The 24,846-nt window shown below is 45.3% G+C and overlaps 1 protein-coding gene across 6 annotated transcripts; it reads right to left on the reverse strand.

Annotated features, from left to right (window-relative positions):
• Window positions 1-8,407: 8,407 nt before the first annotated feature.
• nsun6 (NOP2/Sun RNA methyltransferase 6) lies at window positions 8,408-24,295 on the reverse strand. Of its 6 annotated transcripts, none has more exons than XR_003974820.1 (13): window positions 24,256-24,295; window positions 23,569-23,654; window positions 23,314-23,469; window positions 23,028-23,110; window positions 21,555-21,661; window positions 20,703-20,856; window positions 16,100-16,181; window positions 15,275-15,394; window positions 14,150-14,297; window positions 13,473-13,618; window positions 11,363-11,488; window positions 10,483-10,872; window positions 8,408-10,350 (listed from the first exon to the last, which is right to left on the reverse strand). XR_003974820.1 is itself a non-coding variant. In XM_030349489.1 (13 exons), exons 2-12 carry the CDS (start codon window positions 23,641-23,643, stop codon window positions 10,594-10,596), a joined length of 1,476 nt encoding a protein of 491 aa, XP_030205349.1. In that variant the 5' UTR covers window positions 23,644-23,654; window positions 24,256-24,295; the 3' UTR covers window positions 8,408-10,390; window positions 10,591-10,593. The 6 variants fall into 6 exon arrangements, 5 of the variants coding, with proteins under 5 accessions (XP_030205349.1, XP_030205348.1, XP_030205347.1 ...); XM_030349489.1 differs by having other exon boundaries at window positions 8,408-10,390; window positions 10,591-10,872; XM_030349488.1 differs by having other exon boundaries at window positions 8,408-10,430; window positions 10,591-10,872.
• Between the last annotated feature and the right edge of the window lie 551 nt (window positions 24,296-24,846).

Consider the following 24,846-nt stretch of genomic DNA (forward strand, 5'->3'; position numbering starts at 1 on the left):
TCTTTCCTTGGTATAGCGCCACCTAGTGGCCGGCGTGTCTGGATTTTGTTATCTGAGTAGCGGTGCCGGACCTGGATCTAGTCATGCAATTGGCGTGTCGGCACCATTTACGGTTTGGGCTGTGGTTCCACTTTTAGCGCGGGAAGTATAATAACTAGAACTGCAAGCAGTTATGCAGGGGTCCAAGAAGTGTGCATTTCGCCGGCACAACACGACAAGAAATGTGCATTTCGCCGGCAAAACGCGAAGCAAGTATTCAAAATGCTACCGTGAACAACATGTGGATATAAAGGTTTTGACTGTGGGAGCTTCGGTGTGGGAGTTATAGCCTAAAACGCGTTTTCAGAACATTCCATTGGCCAAATAGGAGATAGACAATGTCGTCGTTTTTTGGCGCCGCCTTGTGGCGAAATTTTCCAAAGACAATTTTCCTTTTTCAAATAACTCCCGCCCACATTAATATTTCTTGGCCATATTTTCTATATAGACTCGGGATTGCCCCTTGATGGTTTCCCTCGGGTTTGAAGAACATTCCTCAGGCCAATTAAAAGATATACAATTTCCTCGTTTATTGCGGCCCCTAATGGCGAAAAATTCCGGAATTTTTATCAAACGACATTAAGGTTAGCACCAACATGTGTGTAAAATTTGGACTTGTTCCGATGTGTAATTTTGGATTTCTTTGGATTTTTGATTTTCCACGTCTAATTTAGCTCATAAACCAATACTCAAAACGCTACCGTTTCGTCGTCGAAGGTCAAATCAAAAAACTGTCTCAGGATTCCTTTGCGTGTGCGTCTGAAGATGTCGTGTGCAAAGTTTGGTGTCGATTGGTCAAGAAATGTGGGAGGAGTAGGGAAAAAACTGTTTTGCGGTTTTCGCGATTTTGCGAAAAAAAATTATAGACGCAAATGGGCGTGGCCTATGCAAAAAGATGCAGCAGACTCCAGTGAATCTGTGCGTACAAGTTTTTCAATGTGGGAGATTCGGTGTGGGAGTTATAGCCCCAAACGCGTATTCCCTTGGTATAGCGCCACCTAGTGTTCGGCGTGTCTGGATTTTGTCGTTTGCGTAGTCCGAAGAGATCTGGATCTAGTCATGTAATTGGCGTGTGTGCACCATTTACGGTTTGGGCTGTGGTACCACTTTTAGGGGGGTAAGTATAACTAGAACTGCAAGCAGTTATGCAGGGGTCCAAGAAGTGTGCATTTCGCCGGCACAACGCGACAAGAAATGTGCATTTCGCCGGCACAACGCGAAGCAAGTATTCAAAACGCTACCGTGAACAACATGTGGATATAAAGGTTTTGACTGTGGGAGCTTCGGTGTGGGAGTTATAGCCCAAAACGCGTTTTCAGAACATTCCATTGGCCAAATAGGAGATAGACAATGTCGTCGTTTTTTGGCGCCGCCCTGTGGCGAAATTTTCCAAAGACAATTTTCCTTTGCCAAATAACTCCCGCCCATATTAATAATTCTTGGCCATATTTTCTATATCGACTCGGGTTTGCCCCTTGATGGTTTCCCTTGAGTTTGAAGAACATTCCTTTGGCCAATTAGAAGATATACAATTTCCTCGTTTATAGCGCCCCCTTAGGGCGTAATTTTCCGAATTTTTATTCGAACGTCGTTTAGGGTGGCGCTAACATGTGTGTTAAATTTGGACTCGATCCGATGTGTAATTTTGGTTTGTTTTGGATTTTGGATTTTTCACGTCTAATTTAGCTAATAAACCAATATTCAAAACATTACCGTTTCGTCGTCGAGGGTCGGATCAAAAAAGTGATCGATGCATTCTTTGCGTGTGCGTCTGAAGATGCCGTGTGCAAAGTTTGGTGTCGATTGGTCAAGAAATGTGGGAGGAGTAGGGAAAAAACAGTTTTGCGGTTTTCGCGATTTTGCGAAAAAAAATTATGGACGCAAATGGGCGTGGCCTATGCCAAAAGATGCAGCAGACTCCAGTGAATATGTGCGTACAAGTTTTTGACTGTGGGAGGTTCGGTGTGGGAGTTATAGCCCCAAACGCGTATTCCTTGGTATAGCGCCACCTAGTGACCGGCGTGTCTGGATTTTGTTATCTGAGTAGCGGTGCCGGACCTGAATCTAGTCATGCTATTGGCATGTCCGCACCATTTACGGTTTGGGCTGTGGGCCCACTTTTAGCGCGGGAAGTATAATAACTAGAACTGCAAGCAGTTATGCAGGGGTCCAAGAAGTGTGCATTTCGCCGGCACAACGCGACAAGAAATGTGCGTTTCGCCGGCACAACGCGAAGCATGTGTTCAAAACGCTACCCTGAACCTGTGGATACAAAGGATTTGACTGTGGTAGGAGTAGCGAGAAGTCAGTGTAGCGTTTTCGCAGCGAAATTTTGTAGAAGATATACAATTTCCTCGTTTATTGCGCCCCCTAATGGCGAAATTTTCCGAAATTTTTATCGTACGACATTAAGGTTAGCACCAACATGTGTGCACAATTTGGACTCGTTCCGATGTCTAATTTTGGATTTCTTTGGATTTTTGATTTTCCACGTCTAATTTAGCTCATAAACCAATATTCAGAACGCTACCGTTTCGTCGTCAAAGGTCGCATCAAAAAAGTGTTTTCATGCATTCTTTGCGTGTGCGTCTGAAGATGTCGTGTGCAAAGTTTGGTGTCGATTGGTGAAGAAATGTGGGAGGAGTAGGGAAAAAACTGTTTTGCGGTTTTCGCGATTTTGCGAAAAATATTTCCAGACGCAAATGGGCGTGGCCTAGGCCAAAAGATGCAGCAGACTCCAGTGCATCTGTGTGTACAAGTTTTTGGACTCTGGGAGGTTCGGTGTGGGAGTTATAGCCCAAAACGCGTATTCCTTGGTATAGCGCCACCTAGTGGCCGGCATGTCTGGATTTTGTCGTCTGCGTAGTGTTCACGGACCTGGATCTAGTGATGCAATTGGCGCGTGTGCACCATTTACGGTTTGGGCTGTGGTACCACTTCTAGATGGGAAGTATAATAAAAATCCTTACAAAAACAATAGGGATCCAACCTGTTGGCTTGGACCCCTAAAAATAAAAATCCTTACAAAAACAATAGGGATCCAACCTGTTGGCTTGGACCCCTAACTAGAACTGCAAGCAGTTATGCAGGGGTCCAAGAAGTGTGCATTTCGCCGGCACAACGCGACAAGAAATGTGCGTTTCGCCGGCACAACGCGAAGCATGTGTTCAAAACGCTACCCTGAACCTGTGGATACAAAGGATTTGACTGTGGTAGGAGTAGCGAGAAGTCAGTGTAGCGTTTTCGCGGCGAAATTTTCCGAATTTTTTATCGAACGACCATAAGGCTAGCCCCGACATGTGTGTAAAATGTGGACTCGATCCGATGTCTAATTTTGTTTTTTTTGGATTTTTGATTTTCCACGTCAAATTTAGCTAATAAACCAATATTCAAAACGCTACCGTTTCGTCGTCGAAAGTCGGATCAAAAAACTGTCTGAGGGTTTCTTTGCGTGTGCGTCTGAAGATGCCGTGAGCAAAGTTTGGTGTTGATTGGTCGAGAAATGCTGGAGGAGTAGCGAAAAAACAGTTTTGCGGTTTTCGCGATTTTGCGAAAAAAATTTCTAGACGCAAATGGGCGTGGCCTATGCCAAAAGATGCAGCAGACTCCAGTGCATCTGTGTGTACAAGTTTTTGGACTCTGGGACGTTCGGTGTGGGAGTTATAGCCCCAAACGCGTATTCCCTGGTATAGCGCCACCTAGTGGCCGGCATGTCTGGATTTGGTCGTCTGCATAGTCTTCACGTACCTGGATCTAGTCATGTAATTGGCGTGTGTGCACCATTTACGGTTTGGGCTGTAGTACCACTTTCTTGGTAGGAAGTATAAGAATAATAATCCTTACAAAAACAATAGGGATCCAACCTGTTGGCTTGGACCCCTAACTAGAACTGCAAGCAGTTATGCAGGGGTCCAAGAAGTGTGCATTTCGCCGGCACAACGCGACAAGAAATGTGCGTTTCGCCGGCACAACGCGAAGCATGTGTTCAAAACGCTACCCTGAACCTGTGGATACAAAGGATTTGACTGTGGTAGGAGTAGTGAGAAGTCAGTGTGGCGTTTTCGCGGCGAAATTTTGTAGAAGATATACAATTTCCTCGTTTATTGCGCCCCCTAATGGCGAAATTTTCCGATTTTTTTATCGAACGACATTAAGGTTAGCACCAACATGTGTGTAAAATGTGGACTCGATCCGATGTCTAATTTTGGATTTCTTTGGATTTTTGATATTCCACGTCTAATTTAGCTAATAAACCAATATTCAAAACGCTACAGTTTCGTCGTCGGAGGACGGATCAAAAAAGTGTTTCGTGCATTCTTCGCGTGTGCATCTGACGATGTTGTGTGCAAAGTTTGGTGTTGATCGGGCGAGAAATGTGGGAGGAGTAGCGAAAAAATAGTTATACGGTTTTCGCGATTTTGCGAAAAAAAATTCTAGACGCAAATGGGCGTGGCCTAGGCCAAAAGATGCAGCAGACTCCAGTGCATCTGTGTGTACAAGTTTTTGGACTCTGAGAGGTTCGGTGTGGGAGTTATAGCCCAAAACAAGTATTCCTTGGTATAGCGCCACCTAGTGGCCGGCATGTCTGGATTTTGTCGTCTGCGTAGTGTTCACGGACCTGGATCTAGTGATGCAATTGGCGCGTGTGCACCATTTACGGTTTGGGCTGTGGTACCACTTCTAGATGGGAAGTATAATAAAAATCCTTACAAAAACAATAGGGATCCAACCTGTTGGCTTGGACCCCTAACAAGAAGTGTGCATTTCGCCGGCACAACGCGACAAGAAATGTGCGTTTCGCCGGCACAAAGCGAAGCATGTGTTCAAAACGCTACCCTGAATCTGTGGATACAAAGGATTTGATTGTGGTAGGAGTAGCGAGAAGTCAGTGTAGCGTTTTCACGGTGAAATTTTGTAGAAGATATACAATTTCCTCGTTTATTGCGCCCCCTAATGGCGAATTTTTCCGAAATTTTTATCGAACGACATTAAGGTTAGCACCAACATGTTTGTAAAATGTGGACTCGATCCGATGTCTAATTTTGGATTTCTTTGGATTTTTGATATTCCACGTCTAATTTAGCTAATAAACCAATATTCAAAACGCTACCGTTTCGTCGTCAAAGGTCGCATCAAAAAAGTGTTTCGTGCATTCTTTGCGTGTGCGTCTGAAGATATCGTGTGCAAAGTTTGGTGTCGATTGGTCAAGAAATGTGGGAGGAGTAGGGAAAAAACAGTTTTGCGGTTTTCGCGATTTTGCGAAAAATATTCCTAGACGCAAATGGGCGTGGCCTAGGCCAAAAGATGCAGCAGACTCCAGTGCATCTGTGTGTACAAGTTTTTGGACTCTGAGAGGTTCGGTGTGGGAGTTAAAGCCCCAAACGCGTATTCCTTGGTATAGCGCCACCTAGGGACCGGCGTGTCTGGATTTTGTAGTCTGCGTAGTCCGAAGAGATCTGGATCTAGTCATGCAATTGGCTTGTCGGCACCATTTACGGTTTGGGCTGTAGTACCACTTTTAGGGAGGTAAGAATAATAGGAATAATCCTTACAAAAACAATAGGGATCCAACCTGTTGGCTTGGACCCCTAATAATAATAAAAATCCTTACAAAAACAATAGGGATCCAATCCTGTTGGCTTGGACCCCTAATAATAGGAAAAATCCTTACCAAAACAATAGGGATCCAACCTGTTGGCTTGGACCCCTAAAAATCCTTACAAAAACAATAGGGATCCAACCTGTTGGCTTGGACCCCTAATAATATTAGTGTTCTCTGAGTGGCCCCTGTCACTGATTGGGCCCTTTTGGTCGCCCCTGTTTTGAGCTGAAGTCAAATTTCTTGTTTCATTTACACACCTTGATCAGCTTTGCTTGCTGCTTTCGTAGAGACGGAGCACTGGTAACCTTTGAACTCTCCTGGTGTCGCCTGTGGAGAACACACACACACACACACACACACACACACACACACACACACACACACACACACACACACACACACACACACACACACACACACACACACACACACACACACACACACACACACACACACACACACACACAGGATCTTTTATTACTAAATATTTCCTGACTTGTAAATATTAGTCTGCAACAAGCAACTGGTCTTGTTTGTCTGTTTAGAACTCCTACCTCTCCTCTCTGGAGGGGCGTCCATCTTTACCACCATGATCGATAGAACAGTCACTCTTCAAGGAGACACAGCTGGGTCCAGGGGAGTCTGCTCTCTCCTGCTGGACTCTTCTAGAATAACAAGAACCAGGATTAACCAGAATACCATGGATGTCTGAGAGATGTAGTTTAACAATCATGACAAATCCTTACCTCTTCTCAATAGACTGATTTCCATCTTTAAATTGGACAAGAGGATTATCCATAGACCAGTCGCTCTTCAAGGAGACACAGCTGGGTCCAGGGGAGACTGCTCTCTCCTGCTGCTCTGGGCTTCAATACAACACACACACAGCTTTTACTCAGACTAATGATGGAGTCATGATATGATGGAGTCACTGCTGAGCTTTGAGATAGACCACGCGCACGCACGCACGCACGCACGCACGCACGCACGCACGCACGCACGCACGCACGCACGCACGCACGCACGCACACACGCACACACACACACACACACACACACACACACACACACACACACACACACACACACACAATCTTTTATTACTAAATATTTCCTGACTTGTAAATATTAGTCTGCAACAAGCAACTGGTCTTGTTCGTCTGTTTAGAACTCCTACCTCTCCTCTCTGGAGGGGCGTCCATCTTTACTGAAGTCAGAACCATGATCGATAGACCAGTCACTCTTCAAGGAGACACAGCTGGGTCCTGGGGAGTCTGCTCTCTCCTGCTGGACTCTTCTAGAATAACAAGAACCAGGATTAACCAGAATACCATGGATGTCTGAGAGATGTAGTTTAACAATCATGACAAATCCTTACCTCTTCTCAATAGACTGATTTCCATCTTTAAATTGGACAAGAGGATTATCCATAGACCAGTCGCTCTTCATGGAGACACAGCTGGGTCCAGGGGAGACTGCTCTCTCCTGCTGCTCTGGGCTTCAATACAACACACACACAGCTTTTACTCAGACTAATGATGGAGTCATGATATGATGGAGTCACTGCTGAGCTTTGAGATAGACCACGCGCATGCACGCACGCACGCACGCACGCACGCACGCACGCACGCACGCACGCACGCACGCACGCACACACATACGCACGCATCCCGACATGTAGATATTAGTCTGCAACAAGCAACTGGTCTACTTGTCTGCCTGTTTTAAACTCCTACCTCTCCTCTCTGGAGGGGTGTCCATATTTACTGAAGTCTGGACCATGATCAGTAGACCAGTCACTCTTCATGGAGACACAGCTGGGTCCAGGGGAGTCTGCTCTCTCCTGCTGCTCTGGGCTTCAACACACAATCTTTTACTCAGACTAATGTTGGAGTCATGATATCACTGCTGAGCTCTGAGATGGACAACAGTCACAGAGAGAGAGAGATCCTCTTCTTACCTCTCAGCTTTGCTATGGCGGCCATGTTCCCCAGACAGAGTGGTTTTAGAGGTAGGAGCCCTCTCCTCTCTCTCCTCATCCATAGTAGACTGGAGACCTGGACACAAACACAATTACATATTGTTTCTATGGCAGTTCAGCGTTGGTTTACTCTCTGTTTTTATGTTAGCTGCTTATTGCTGGTCCCAGGGGGCTGTGAGGCAGGGTGAACTTTCCTAGATGCAGATTCATAGACCCCCTCATTCCCAATAAGGTCAACGATGTTGCCCAGATGTTTCCAATAACTATTTAATAGCTATTTATTATTAACTATTGAATAACTATTAATTAATAACTATTTGATAACTATTCATCATTCCACTCAGATGGTCTCTAAGGGCTTCAAATGTGTCTGATCGAGATCAAGTTCACAATGCGGAAATCATACCAACTGTTCCGCTGGTTAAACCGCTCTGAAGGCAGCACCATATATGGACTTCCTCGTGTCATATGACATTACAACCAGAGCTGTGATAAAGGCTCACAGAGAACAAGAACCAGAACAAGATGAACACCTTAAACGCCTTCACTAACCAAGATGTCTTCCTGACTAATAATAATATGCCTCATTATGATGCAAATACAACTGTATAATGCATACTATGCACCTCATAATAATAACAATACTCATAATAATATTAACGAAAAAACAATACATATATAACTGTATATTTTTTAGAATCGGCTACATTTAGATCTAGTTAGAAAATACAATTATAATTCTGACCAACAGCCATGCTTCTAACAGTGAGAGGTTTCACGGACACTTCAGTTTTAAGATTTGTTTATGAACCTGACATATTTAATAATAATGTTTAGCAGTACGTGTTTACATAAAAATAACAATCTTTCTATTGATGATATATAAGTGATAGCAGTTATGATAGATCAGGGAGTTGTGTACAGTACCTTAGTCTTCTTCCTGCTTTAATGAAGTGAGTCACAGCAAACCGTCCGACTCATAACAAGGTAATGTTGCTGTGAACCAACCAGTTGGACCACTTCCCCTCCCTGCTTGTACTCCTCTAAGACTAGCCTCCTATAGGCTGCTGTCCCATGACTGCACTCAGTAATGTGGAGTCAGACAGAGAGCTCTGATGTCCAAAAGCTCAGACAGAGAAAAACAAAGAGACACTTGGTAGTGCAGACAGCCCGTAGACCAGGGCTCGGCAAGTAAGATTGGCCCTGGGCCAATTTTAATAATAATAATAATTGATCCGTTTTTTATAGCGCTTTTCTAAATACTCAAAGACGCTTCACAAATAAGAAAGGAATACATACAGACAGTACAGACACTCAAACAAAAGGGAAAAAATAAACAACACCACAACAATAGGCAACACATTAAGAGAGCGGGAGAGAGTGGAAGATGGCGGAGGATGATTTGTCAAATGTTGTAGGTAGTCCTGAAGAGATTTAAGATTACTTTTGAATGAACAGTGCATCAGAGTTTCGGATGGCCAGAGGGAGGAATACACTTTAATAGGTGTCTTCAATAGAACAGCGGTTGGCAAACAAACATCATACATAAATCCTCTGGTTCTGAGAATGGTTGTGTAGGCCTAAACACCAGCAAATAAAATGGACATTGATACGTTGTCCGAATACTCATGTATGATATAAATAAATATATAAAAGGGAGATACAAAATTTAAACATTCTTTTTTTCCCCCCCAGTTGTTGAGGCATTTGACCTCTGACCTCTTTAGTGGGTTGGCTCTGTAGTGAGCGAGGGACTGGTCTTCCTCGCTGCCGAAGATGGCGCTGGGTTCAAGTCCTGGTGAGGGGCGTCTCCGTGGAAACCTCAGGTTGACCTCTGAACCCATCAACGCAGATGTATGGGGCTCAGGAGGTAGAGCGGGTTGGCTGGTGACCGGAAGGTCGCTGGTTCGATCCCCGGCTCCTCCTAGCTCAGTGTCGAGTATTGACATCGCCGTCGGTGTGTGAATGTAATCTTGAAACGAGAGATGTCATCTGAATTGTAATGTCATCGATAACCTCAGTTGTTGTCTCCTGTTCCGTCCCCGTGGAGTACTGGGGCGCACCGTGGGTTAATCCACCGGAGACCGGGGTTCAAGTCCTGCTGCTGCTGGTTACGAGTGAACCATAGTGAGAGTTCTTGTTTCTACATCGTGTGAATTGTAAAGTCAAGTATAACCTCTGAATCCTAGTCCAAAACCCCTGCAAGGAACCTAACCCTAATGTCTAACCCCGGAACCTTAACCCTGAAACCACAGCCCTAATAGGAAACCCTAGAACATGAATTTTAATAGGTCACCTTATCCTTACCCTAACCTTAGAAACCCTTACCCTGGAAGCAGATATGAAACCCTAACTTCAGAACCAAAACCCTAATCCTAGATTCAAACCCTTAGCTGTAACCCAACCATTGAACAAAAAAAACTAACCCTAGAACCTTAACCCCTAATAGAAAACTCTAACCCAAAAACCAAACCCTATAACTTAAGCCAGGAGAACGTTCAGATGTATCCAGATCAGCGCTCTGGTCCAGGAGAACCCAGATCAGCTCTCTGGTCCAGGAGAACCCAGCTCAGCTCTCTGGTCCAGGAGAACCCAGATCAGCTCTCTGGTTCAGGAGAACCCAGCTCAGCTCTCTGGTCCAGGAGAACGTTCAGAAGAACCCAGATCTGCTCTCTGGTTCAGGAGAATGTTCAGGAGAACCCAGATCAGCTCTCTGGTCCAGGAGAACCTTCAGAAGAACCCAGCTCAGCTCTCTGGTCCAGGAGAACCTTCAGAAGAACCCAGCTCAGCTCTCTGGTCCAGGAGAACCTTCAGAAGAACCCAGCTCAGCTCTCTGGTCCAGGAGAACCTTCAGAAGAACCCAGCTCAGCTCTCTGGTCCAGGAGAACGTTCAGCAGAACCCAGATCAGCTCTCTGGTCCAGGAGAACCTTCAGGAGAACCCAGCTCAGCTCTCTGGTCCAGGAGAACCGCTCAGTTCTTCAGGAACTTGGCGATGAAGAAACCGATAGTGTCACGGTCAGCCTGGTGGGAGAGGGGAGGGGCCTCTGTGGAGAGGGGAGGAGCCTCATTGGAGAGGGGAGGAGGGGCCTCTGTAGAGAGGGGAGGAGCCTCATTGGAGAGGGGAGGAGGGGCCTCAGTGGAGAGGGGAGGAGCCACGTGGCTCAGCTCTGGACTGAACCTCTGGAGGAGCTTCAGCTGATCAGGGGTCAGACCGGCGCCTGGCAGCCCCGGGCCCCCGACGTGGGGCTCCTGGACACACACACACACACACACACACACACACACACACACACACACACACACACACACACACACACACACACACACACACACACACACACACACACACACACACACACACACACGTTTTTGTTAGATGGATTAGGTGTGTGTTAAGTTTAGGCAGGTGTGTGTAGATGTTTAGGTGTGTGTTAGGTGTGTGTGGCTGTGTGAATCTACATGTAGGTGTGTTACCTGGGGTACCAGGGATCAGACAGGGGTAGGTGTGTGTGTAGCTGTGGTAGGTGTGTGTGTAGCTGTGGAAGGTGTGTGTGTAGCTGTGGTAGGTGTGTATAGCTGTGGTAGGTGTGTGTGTAGCTGTGGTAGGTGTGTGTGTAGCTGTGGTAGGTGTGTGTGTAGCTGTGGTAGGTGTGTGTGTAGCTGTGGTAGGTGTGTGTGTAGCTGTGGTAGGTGTGTTTATGTGTGGTAGGTGTGTGTGTAGCTGTGGTAGGTGTGTTACCTGGGGTACCAGGCTCAGACAGGGGTAGGTTTGCAGGGCCCAGGCCACCTGCTCCTCGTTCTCCGCCAGAGTCACGGTACAGGTGCTGTAGACCAGGACCCCGCCCGGCCGCAGCAGCTGCACCGCCTGCAGTGCATAGAGATATACATTAGAGATATAGATTATAGATCAGTACATAGAGATATACCTTAGAGATATAGATTATAGATCAGTACATAGATATATACCTTAGAGATATAGATTATAGATCAGTACATAGAGATATACCTTAGAGATATAGATTATAGATCAGTACATAGATATATACCTTAGAGATATAGATTATAGATCAGTATATAGATATATACATTAGAGATATAGATTATAGATCAGTATATAGAGATAGATCTTTTATAGATCAGTATACCTATACATATATACATTATAGATATAGGTTATAGATCAGTATATAGATATATACATTAGAGATATAGCTTATAGATCAGTATATAGAGATAGATCTTTTATAGATCAGTATACCTATACATATAAACATTATAGATATAATTATAGATCAGTATAGATATATACATTAGAGATATAGATTATAGATCAGTATATAGAGATAGATCTTTTATAGATCAGTATACCTATACATATATACATTATAGATATAGATTATAGATCAGTATATAGATATATACATTAGAGATATAGATTATAGATCAGTATATAGAGATAGATCTTTTATAGATCAGTATACCTATACATATAAACATTATAGATATAGATTATAGATCAGTAAATAGATATATACATTAGAGATATAGATTATAGATCAGTATATAGAGATAGATCTTTTATAGATCAGTATACCTATACATATATACATTATAGATATAGATTATAGATCAGTATATAGATATATACATTAGAGATATAGATTATAGATCAGTATATAGAGATAGATCTTTTATAGATCAGTATACCTATACATATAAACATTATAGATATAGATTATAGATCAGTATATATATATATACATTAGCGATATAGGTTATAGATCAGTATATAGAGATAGATCTTTTATAGATCAGTATACCTATACATATAAACATTATAGATATAGATTATAGATCAGTATATAGATATATACATCAGAGATATAGATTATAGATCAGTATATAGATAGATATTTTATAGATATACATTATAGATCAGTATACCTATACATACATACATTATGTATACATTATATATCAAACTGCTATACCTATAGCAGTATGAATATAAATGATATTATATATTGTTATATTGTGTAATCTGTCTTCTAGTGTGTAACAGTGTCTCATAGTGTGTAGTAGTGTGTAACTGTCTTATAGTGTGTAACAGTGTCTTATAGTGTGTAACAGTGTGTAACAGTGTGTAACAGTGTGTCATAGTGTTTAACAGTGTGATAGTGTGTAGAATTGTCTGCTCCTCTACAAAAGCATCATCCAACCCCATCCTAATGTACTGTTCCCACTGCTTCTTCCCCCTGCTCACTGTCACCAGCAAAAACAGACTCAAAACCCCACACATAGCATCCAAGATAATCAACCTCCCCAACCCCAGCCTGTCAGAAGCAAATGGACTTGCTATTGCACACCTGGCACGTGTAATAGTCAGCAGCCCTGAACACCCTCTGGACCAATTCTTCAAAATAAGCCCATCTGGCCGCATATACGTATAGGGTACTAGACTGGAGAGACTTATTTTAAAATAAGTTTTGTCCCCTCAGCTATCATGGCACTGAACAAAAATATGTAGATCTTTCATCACTGTACATTGTCCATGTCATGTTTATTTCTGTCTACATGTTTTTCTGGGGTATATTTGGGAAGAGGGTTTATCTGTTATCTGTTGTATATCTTGGAAAATAGTTGTTTTGTTATCTGTGTGCCTCCTAGTGTTGCTACACTGTGTTGTGTCTTTTTCAAATGTATGCTGCCCTGAAACCAACTTGGCTTGACTGTGTGAAAACAATCATCCCCTGGGGGACAATAAAGAACCTAACTGTCTTACGAGTGTCTAACATTGTCTGGTAGTGTGTAGAGGTGTGTTGTGGTGTGTCTCGGTGCTGCTGCAGTACCGCGTGGAGCAGCTTGCGCTGCAGCGGGCTGTAGGAGGTGATCTCCTTCAGGGTCCAGCCCACCGTCATGCTGGGTCTCTGGCCCAGACCAGAGCAGGGGGCGTCCAGAAGGACCCGGTCGAAGGAGGAGGGAGGGAACGGAGGGCCTGGGGGGGGGGGGGGGGGGGGGAGAGAGAGAGAGAGAGAGAGAGAGAGAGAGAGAGAGAGAGAGAGAGAGAGAGAGAGAGAGAGAGAGAGAGAGAGAGAGAGAGAGAGAGAGAGAGAGAGAGAGAGAGAGAGAAAAGCGGTCTTCAATCTGTGGGTCTGGTCCCATTAGAGGCTCCCAGGATGGTCCTCACTGTCCTGATCAGAAAGCCTTCAAACTCTGTGATCATCAGAATGTTTGGAGGCCGACCAGGCGGCCGCTGTGTTTATAAGTGTTGTATTGAAGAAGAAGCCCCATAGGGGAACGTATGTGTGTGATGTCACTGTAGTTGTAGTGCTCATCTGTGTGAGCACTGAGTATGTGTCTGGTCTGGAACAGAAGCAGCTCCCCTTGGTCGCATTGGGAAAGCCCTGGAGGAGAGCCTCCATGAAGCCTGGAGGAGAGCCTCCGTAAAGCCTGGAGGAGAGCCCCCAGGCCCCCAGCCTCCAGCCTTCAGCCTCCATGAAGCCTGAACCAAGACGGCCGTCCGTACCGTCAGTGGCCAGCAGGGCGGGGTCGGAGGTCACGGCCTGGGTGCTGTTGAAGCAGAAGGCCCGGACGCACGTCAGCTTCAGCGCCGCCGCGTTCTGACGGATCAGCTCCACCTTGTTCCTGATGCGGTCCAGAGCCAGCACCTCCCCCTGCACGCACGCACGCACACACACACACGCACACGCACACGCACACACACACGCACATGCACACACACACGCACACGCGCACACACACACACACAAACACACACAGCGGACACTTTTCTAATTGGTCGGTTTCTTTTTTTCCAAACTCGAAATGTAAATAAACTTTTTCTGATGTTTCGTCTGCGGTAGTTTGGACTTTTATGAGAAGGAAATGCTTTAAAGATGTATGTATATATGACCTGAACTTACTTACGGGATATATACTGCATATATTTATATACACAGTATAAAGTATTTATATACGGTATATTTAAGCAATAGATCACGCCAGGCTGTGGTATGTGCTCATTATACCACTGTTAAGGGGCGTTGTCCGGCCCCGACGCGCAGCGGAGGGCCGGCGACCCCCTTCACAGTGGTATAATGAGCACATACCACTGACTGAAGTGATCTATTGCTTTTATACAACGGTTACTATTATGGCAAGAGACACACTACATTTAAAAAGAAACCAAGAAAGTCATAGTAGCCGTTTTATTAAAGAATACAAAAAATGCACGACGGTCGCTATGCAACACACTTTAGCGTCCCCCCGAGAGAAGGCTCGGCTAGAGCGGTTCGCCGGCAATTTATCCTATGGAGCAGTTCACTCGCCGTGTGCCTAAGCTTTCGTTAGTCTCTCCACCGCCTTGCTCACTCCCGGAGTAACAACATTTACATCCTCTCCATCATCCAACATATGTTTTACTTTGTAACTGTTTCTACTTCCAGGCGCGGAGTGATATGCAAACTTTCACAAAATGATCGGGCGTCATAGCAATTATGTATACGCTCATTATACAACAGTTGGGAACCAATCAGATCGCTGGATTTAGGTCCCGCGTTGTATAAACATACATATAAATGTACAGTATCTAAACTTGCTGTATATATTTATATACTGTGTAAATATGAATATAAAGGCATTGTGTGTGTACCTGGTTCTTCATGAGCCCGGCCAGGTGGCAGGTCTTCCCCCCCGGGGCAGCACACATGTCCAGGACGCGCTCCCCAGGGCGTGGCCCCAACACATGACCCACCACCACCGAGGGGAGGTTCTGACACACACACACACACACACACACACACACACACACACACACACACACACACACACACACACACACACACACACACACACACACACACACACACACACACACACACACACAGTGATCAACACTTTGATCCAAATGGACTCGGTGAATTCAGATGCATTTCATAAAGGAGCAGGTAGGGGTTGGACAGTACAGAGACAGGTCATTAAGGAGCAGATAGGGGTTAGACAGTACAGAGACAGGTCATTAAGGAGCAGATAGGGGTTGGACAGTACAGAGACAGGTCATTAAGGAGCAGGTAGGGGTTGGACAGTACAGAGACAGGTCATTAAGGAGCAGGTAGGGGTTAGACAGTACAGAGACAGGTCATTAAGGAGCAGGTAGGGGTTAGACAGTACAGAGACAGGTCATTAAGGAGCAGATAGGGGTTAGACAGTACCGAGACAGGTCATTAAGGAGCAGGTAGGGGTTGGACAGTACAGAGACAGGTCATTAAGGAGCAGGTAGGGGTTCGACAGTACAGAGACAGGTCATTAAGGAGCAGGTAGGGGTTAGACAGTACAGAAACAGGTCATTAAGGAGCAGGTAGGGGTTAGACAGTACAGAGAGGTCATTAAGGAGCAGGTAGGGGTTAGACAGTACAGAGACAGGTCGTTAGGGAGCAGGTAGGGGTTAGACAGTACAGACAGGTCAGGGGTCAGGTACCTGCAGGAAGACCAGGTCGGGCAGGACCCCATCGAAGGAGGGGCTCTGGTAGAGCGGCTCCGTCATGCGGACCCCCAACCCCCTGAGGAGACACAACCATAACCGGTCCAGACCGGGTCAGACCAGGACCAAGGGAAACCAGAACCGGTCCAGACCGGGTCAGACCAGGACCAAGGGAAACCAGAACCGGTCCAGACCGGGTTAGACCAGAACTACTGTGCCGTGTTTGGAGGGGAGGTGGGTTTACATTTAGAGACAAAGACAAAACAAAAATGTACGTCGGTACAGTAAGGATGCTCATAGAACCAAGTGCCAAGCACTAACAATCACTAGGTTAACCCATTCCACAGACAACAAAGTTATCTAGGATAAAACGCTGCTATCTTAAAGGGCTAATTATGGTTCCACGTCGACGCAACGCAATGACTTCGCAAACGAGTCGTGAACCTTTTTTTGATTCAGCTTTGGGTTTGAGTAAGCGGACCAATCACATCCCTTGCTACTGCTTCGACGGAATGTTAAAAAATTTTTGGAGGCACACGTCAGACCCTTGGGGTGGAGGCACGGAGGGTCCGGAATAGGGTTGAGCACCGAAACTCGGTTCCAGTAGGGCTCTGGTTCCGACGTAAACGGTAGTACCGAGATCAAATAAGAACACACGTTTCGGTGCCTGACTTTTTTTAACGCCCCCATGGTGTTGCGGCGTCAACTTGTGTTGGTGCTGGGCGGTATACCGGTTCACACCGAATTACGGTGTGTATTTTTGTTAGATGATCTTTTAAATATACCGTTGCATTTGATTACACAAAGTTCGGAACGCTGCGACATTATTTCAGACGGGACCCTTTTCAATGTTGCGCTTCAAAACACGCATGGTACGACTACGACTTTCTTTATAGGTCCATGAGTGCGAGGGGTGGAATTTCAGGCAAACTGGTAAAGAGTGTGTCACGCATGTATTAGGGCTTTGACAAAAAAAATCTTATTTGAAGTTTGTTCGTTTTATTAACATTCAAATATTTATTAATCATTTTTGACCATTAAATGCCTTCAGTAAGACCTATATGGTATAAAACTTAGGTTGTATATGTTTTGTCCACCAGAGGGCAGTGAATCAGTTAACGTCAATAGGCAGGCAATGATATTTTCAGCACCTTTTTTTATTAAAAGGTTAGAGATCCACTGAATGCGGTGTCATCGAAATAAACATAAATAAGCCATCAAAGATAAAGTCAAATAAGCCAGTCAGGCTAAACGGAAAAAATAAATAAAAATAAAGGTAGGCCTTAAAACAAAAACCCATCCTACCAGCCATTAACGGCCCATTAACAAATTGTTTCGCTCAAATAAAGATTTGGCTGGCTGAAGACTTTTTTAAGTTTTTCGCCCAAAATACCAGGGGTCTCATTTATAAAACTGTGCGTAGGATCGTTACTAAAAGGTGCGTACGCCCAGAAGCCAAGTTTTGCGTGCGCCAAAAAATATTCAGATTTATAAAACACTGCGTACGCACACCTGTACGCAATCTTTGCTTTATAAATCACATACTGACTACAATTGTGCGCAGCTGAATCAGCTTCACGTTCCGCCCTCTACACGCCCCTTTTTAACCATAAATGGTCAATGCAAATGACCTCATGAATGCGATCTGCATATAAAACAGACTCAGATGCCGGTATTATGTCTTGTTGGAAACAATGGCAGAAGTACTGAGAAAATCAAAAAAGCGAAATTTCACGGAGGTTGAAGTGGAGACACTTGTGGGTGAGATGGAGGCCCGAAAGGTAGTTTTGTTCGGCGGTCACGGGATTGGGATCGCCAACAACAAAAAGCAGAGTGAGTGGCAACATGTTGCTGCAGCAGTGAACTCTGTCAGTAGCACGGAGCGCACTGTCCCAGAATTAAAAAAAGAAGTGGTCTGACATAGTTACATATTTTTATCTAGCCTACCAATAAATCGTTATGGTCCCTAAATACCCTCTCCCTCCGAATCCTGCCATTTGCATGGTCCGCCAGAAGTGCCATATGGTGCAGCATTACCACGGCGCTCACCTCTGTATTTATAGGGTTACGGTAATAAGACTGACGAAAACGCCTTGGATAATCAGTTTGTAATTACCCACGTAAAATGTTCTTGAACATAACCCCTTTTTAATGCCTGATTTGTCATGAAAAGCATCAAGAGTAACGGACAACGATTGTGATGAGTGTGGCTTGGTTTTTCACACTTGGGATTTAATTGACATTCGATCATGTGTTTACAGTGTCACATAAAAATATTATGTTATTGACACATGTTGGACAGATGCTTTATTCCATGCAGTCGCGCCGTCAGTGGACAGTATGGATTGACGGGATTAAATATAGGGAATTTCTTTTTATTTCTATTCTAAGGAGATATTTCTGGAGTTATAACTGAGAAATAACGCAGTGGACTTAAATTATTCTGATTAGGATTTAACGCATGATACGGGTTGAAATTAAATTGATGAAGGGCGATGATAAAACATAATCGTTCTTCTCACTCTGCAATTCTTCGGTCTGACTTCAATTCACCACCACACCGTCTGTGTCGCCAATTCTCCTTTTCCTCCAAACCATGCGTACGCATGGGTCAGAGTTTGCTTAGGGCTGCGCACATTTTCCCGTCAAGTTGGTTTTTTATAGATCACAACCTTGGCGTGAAAAGTCACGTACGCCAATTTCAGCCCCTTTTTGTGCGTACGCAACGGTTATAAATGAGACCCCAGGTGATTCACATTTTCTGGCTTTAGGGAAGAGCGTTGCTTTGAGACCATGTTCCCCGCGGTGGATGACACTCGTTCAGACCTCACGGATGTCGCCCATATTGCCAGGTAGCCGCGTGCCAGCTGGGCGAGATGGGGGTACTAGGGGCTTCTCTCCTACCATCAGTACAGGGGGTTGCTGTCAGACGGGGGTGGGGGCTCATTGTCGTAGGCAATAATTTCTCTTTGGTGCACATCTTCAGTCGGTCTAACTGTTAAACATAAATTCAAAAATGAATTCAAATTTGTTTTTGTTAATGTGTTATTTAGGCTAAGTTTTATACTGCAGGGGAAGGACCGCTGAGGCTGTTGGGTAGTCTTCTGTTGACAGCGCCTGGGTGGCTACTTTGAACGGCTTCAGCACGTCTTTCACCTGCGGGACTTCCAGGTTAATTGTGTGAGCCATGCACGGGATATCCGTGATCCTCCAGTACCCTTCTACAGCATTGACATAGTTGGTCGCATTATCAGTTGTGATGGCAAGCACAGACTGCCGCTCCACTTGGTACTCTTGCAGAATACTGTCGATGCATGTAGAGACATTCGCTGCTGTGTGAGCGGTTTGAAGCTCAGACGTGTCAAGGAAGACATTTCTCATCTCCCAGTCCTCATCGATGAGATGGGCTGTGACCGTAACATAGGACTCGGTAGCCAAAGAACTCCACCCATCAGTGGTCAGTCCGAGGTTCTCTCCACACAGCATTCCCCTAATGCCATCTTTGGTTGTCGTACAGCTTCGTTATTTTACCACTGATGGTCCGGAAGCAGGGGATCTTGAATCTTGGCTCTAGCTCGTGGACGAACGCATGAAACCCGCTATCATATATCACGTTAATGGGCCTCATATCTTCGCAAACAAACCTTGTCAGCAAATCTGTCGCTCTTTGTTGACGGGCATAGGGAAGGTGATAGCATGGTGTCGATTCTGGCCTGCCTCGGCCCCGATCCCTCCCCCTTCCCCTCCACCCCCTCCACCCCCTCCACCTCCAGCTTGCCGGGATGTAGTGAAGACAGGTGGGCTCTCAAGTTGCTGGTTGTCCCGTGGTATGAGAGTTTGGTCCTACAAATTCTACAGATAACTTTATTCCTACCGGTTATTTTCCCCTGCATTATTTCGAACCCGAAGTAGCGCAACACTTTGCTTTTCAAATGGCCGGGAGTATAAAATGTTGATCTCCTCCTCAGGGGGTGTTGTCGGTGTTTAAAATACTAAATTGGCGCAAACCAGGACGCTATAACGCCACCTTCAGGAGCCCAGGTGACCAATAACAGCCTTGCTAATGAGCTCTCGATTCACAACTTCACCAGGTGTGAAAAAGCCTCGGAATCTGAATTGAAAACAACGATCAAGCAAAGACATTTACAAAAAATAATACCCCTAACAGGTTCGAATATTAAGGGCTGTCTAATATTCGTTCGAATATTGATTTATTTTTTGATATTCGAATAATATTAGATTAGTGTGGTTGGGTTTTTTTAAGTAACGGTTCGAGAAGCGTTTTAGCACCGAAACCGTTTAAAAAGTACAGAGTAGGTACCGGTATCGGATAAAACCCAGATGATACCCAACCCTAGTCCGGAAGGACGTAATGGGTCCGTAAACCCTCCTTCCGTTGTGACGACGTGGAGCCATAATCAGCCCTTTAGGAGCCAGGACGTACAACATACAACAAGTGTGTGACGTTGTTGATGTTATTGATGTGAACAGTAATGAATAATCATGAGGAGGAGGAGGAGGAGGAGGAGGAGGAGGAGGAGGAGGAGGAGGAGGAGGAGGAGGAGGAGGAGGAGGAGGAGGAGGAGGAGGGTCTTCTTACTTGGCGGGTTCCTGGGCGAAGATGGTGGCGCGGTGCATCTCGGAGACTCCATTACCCACAAACACCTTGTTGCCCTGGAAGGGCTTGGTGCACCCCCGGGTGCAGCGGCCGTCCACGTCGGAGAACACCGACACCGCGTCGCCCGGCTTCATGACTGACAGGGAGGCGAGCGCAACTTTATTCACACTGAACCTTCTGGACACGCTCATCGGAAACCTTATTTATACGGTTTGTATCGGTTGTGTTAGTAGATGGAAGGTGGGCGGAGTTAGAGAGGACCGGAGGTAGGAAGTGGGAGGAGTTAGAGGAAGGGAGTGATGGAAGGTGGGAGGAGTTAGAGAGGACCGGAGGTAGGAAGTGGGAGGAGTTAGAGGAAGGGAGTGATGGAAGGTGGGAGGAGTTAGAGAGGACCGGAGGTAGGAAGTGGGAGGAGTTAGAGGAATGTAGTGATATAAGGTAAGACGAAGTTATTGAAAGAGGGTGGGAGGAGTTAGAGGACGTTTTTGACAGAAAGTGGGAGGAGTTAGAGGAAGGGTGTGATAGAAGGTGGGAGGAGTTAGAGGAATGTAGTGATGTAAGGTGGGAGGAGTTAAAGGAAGGGTGCGATGTAAAGTGCGAGGAGTTAGAGGAAGGTATTGAAAGAGAGTGGGAGGAGTTAGAGGACGTTTTTGAAAGAAAGTGGGAGGAGTTATAGGAAGGGTGTGATAGAAGGTGGGAGGAGTTAGAGGAATGTAGTGATGTAAGGTGGGAGGAGTTAAAGGAAGGGTGTGATATAAAGTGCGAGGAGTTAGAGGAAGGTATTGAAAGAAAGTAGGAGTAAGAGGGTGTCATCATGAGGGGGCGTGGCCTTACACTTGGGCGTGGCCACGATCCCCGGGGCGAAGACGTTTGCACCCCTCAACACGGCGGAGCCACACTGGGCCCCCACCACGACCTCTGACCTCAGCGGGACCAGGGACCTGGAGGAAGACAACCTTTATTCAGACGGTTCGTTCAGTTCGTTTAGGGTTAATGACTCTTAAAGATTTGTCATTTAATTTGTTTGACTTTTATTAGGTCTATTTTTTTAATCTTATTCTGCTTCTCTCTGCTCTCCATCTCTCGTTTTGACTTGGGAATCGTACCTGCAGCAGCTTAACAGGGTTTGCCAGGCTTTTAAGACCCCAGGTTAATTGTTTCTATCTCCAGTAGTAAATCAGCAGTGACATTGTCCAGCTCCCCTCCTCTCTGTTCCAGACGAGTGAGTAGCACCTCCAGAGCTCGACCTTGGCTTGGTCCAACACACGTCAGAGCGTTCCGACAGCTTTTGTCCAGAAGGGTTCACAAACCAACCATCCACAAGTTTTGATTCAGAATAATAATAATAATTCTGAATTCTAAGTGAGAACAACATTTAAGTAAGTGCCGATTTTAAGTGTAGGAGGGAGGGTTTAATTCATTCGAACGCAGCCCAAGCATTGACTTCCCGGTTGTATGAAGAACTAGTCTGAACACACGTTTCACTAGTTTAGCACTGGCCAGTCCATTTTATCTGCTGGGTCGAAGCGACAGAAAATCCACATTTTTATCCAAAGCTCACCCTGTGTTCCTAACACCCACATTTAACATTCAAGAGTTCTCACCGCCGACTCAGTCCCTAAGTCCACGAGAATGTGCAGTCTAGTGTAGCAGTATCGAACTTGTGGATTTGTTTGTTGGTACCACTAACCAGGGCAGTCTGTTTGCCCTTACTTGTGTTGGACCAAGTAAAGCCACAGCCATTGGGAGATGATAAAAACTAGTTTGGAATAGGGTGAATGTCAATGGCTCGACAACGGATCAATTTACACCGGGAAAGAAGGTGAATTTAGTGAATGTACTTAGAATGAAGTACATTTGTCATAAGAAGTGCAACAATATATCGCTGTCGGTACAGTAAGGATGTTCATAGAACTAAGTGCAAGTACAACAATCGCTAGGCTAACCAATTCCCGGTGTTACAGCAATGATAGCAGCTACTGCAGTTGCTACACAGTTAAGTACTATAGTACAATACAACACAATGTACAATGGTGGCCAGAAGGGGGAGGGTGGCTATGCAGAGTCGAGGTGGACTCGTGAGTTTTGAGTCTTTTTCGGACTCGGATGAGTCTTTTTCTGTTTCACATCTTGAAACAGAAAGTGTAAACAATTAACCGGGGGACTAGGCAAACCGGCTAAATCTTGTAAATGAATACAGGAAAAGCTCGGAAAATCGAAAAAGCTTTTGTCAAAGGAACCTTTCGATTTTTCCAGCCACGACCTGACAGAAGTGATTTCCAGATGTGTGGGGGTGTGTGTGGGTACCTGGGCCCGATGACCGGCAGAAGCAGCACATCTGGAACCCGGGGATGCAAGAGAATCTCCACGGCAACCGTAGTCTGCTGCCGCTGTAGAGACCACCCTGTTGTCAGTCCCTCGTGGAGACCACCCTGCCATCAGTCCCTAATGGAGACCACCCTGGGGGTGGTCTCCATTAGGGACTGATGGCAGGGTGGTCCTATCAGCTCCTCGTGGAGAACACCCTCCTACCAAAGACCACCCCGCCATCAGCTCCTTGTGAAGACCACCCCTCTAAAGCTCTCCTCCTCACCTGCTGCAGCTCCTGGGCCAGCCGGCGGCGGACCTCCTCCAGCGGGGCCAGGTGGGTGCTGGCCCGGACGCAGGTGAACCCCGGGGGGTGAGACAGCACCAGCAGCAGCCCCTGGAAGCGCCGCTCCGCCTCGGCCCGGCCGACGGCGGCCAGCAGCTGGACGGGGGGGGGGGGGGGGAGGAGGGCGGGTGACGAGGTGGTGAATACAGTTGGTGACGTGCTGAATACAGGTGGGGACCATGGTTACCGTCTCACCTCCTGGTTCAGGAAGACGTGTCTCAGATGTTCGTAGACCTCAGGTCGGAGGGAGACCCGTGGGAAGACGGACATTTCTTCAGGTCCTGGGTGTGACATGAAGTTGATATCGGAAATGAACAGAAGACGCAATGATAAGAGGACCTAACGGGTGGTCATCATTCATTACTGGTGGTTTATAACAGGGATAAGATCGATTTATTAGGATTATCTTTAAATGGTAAAAGGTAAACGGACTGCATTTATTGAGGGCTTTTCTAACCAGCGGCCACTCAAAGCGCTTTACAAATAAGCTCAGTTTCACAGTGGTCAGGGTGGGGCGTCGTGTTCAGGGACACCTCGACGCTAGGAGGAGCCGGGGATCGAACTAGCAACCTTTCGGTTGGAGGTCAACACGCTCTACCTCCTGAGCCCTTGCTGCCTTACTATGAAGAACAGCTGGAGGTTCTGTAAGACAGGTCCTCTCATGTTTTAGTCACGTGTATCCCTCAGTGGAAGAGAACCCTCCGGTCGCACCGAACTAACTGGGTACCAGTACAATACGATCCCAAACCAGTGCAAACACACCAGTCATAATGGGGACATGACGCTGGAACGCCTCGGCCTATGACCAAAATGTCCTTTAAGTGTTTAAGTGTGTTATTAAAGGTTTATTAAGGGTTTATTGACCTCATGCTCTCTACTCACGTGTCTCTCGCCGAGCTGCTTCCGCCTACGTCATCGTGTTGACACACGTGATGACGATGACGTAGACGATTATCTCTTATAATATTTGCTACATCTTTACCAGAGAAATTGCTTTTCTTTTATGTTGAAAATGCAATTATTATTAGTAAAAACAAGAACAATGACATTTATCTGATTCGAATAATAACCTTGAATAATAATGAATACTGAATTTATTAAGTTACGTTACAAATATATTATATTTTTATTATTATAAATATAAGTTGCATATCCATGGGTTTATAAACTACAATTTCTTTCTGATTTAGTATTAATTTCACAAACTCTGCTAGAGAACTATGTCGCTCTTTTCATCTCCAAGACCATTTCACCTTTTTATTGATTTCTAATCATTTCTATAATTTTCTATCATAAAAAGTAGCCATTTTTTTTTATTAAAGGTAGTTCTTCCATCAATCATGGAATATATTTCTACTGGACTAGAGCATTTAGATCATTATTATACTTACAATTTAAAATAAATCTTGGTTGATTTACCTTATGGTTGAAAACATCATGGCTCATTTACATCTTTAAACAAAAAAACCCAAT

Source organism: Gadus morhua, chromosome 23 (assembly GCF_902167405.1).
Source record: "Gadus morhua chromosome 23, gadMor3.0, whole genome shotgun sequence".
NCBI classification, from domain to species: Eukaryota; Metazoa; Chordata; class Actinopteri; order Gadiformes; family Gadidae; genus Gadus; species Gadus morhua.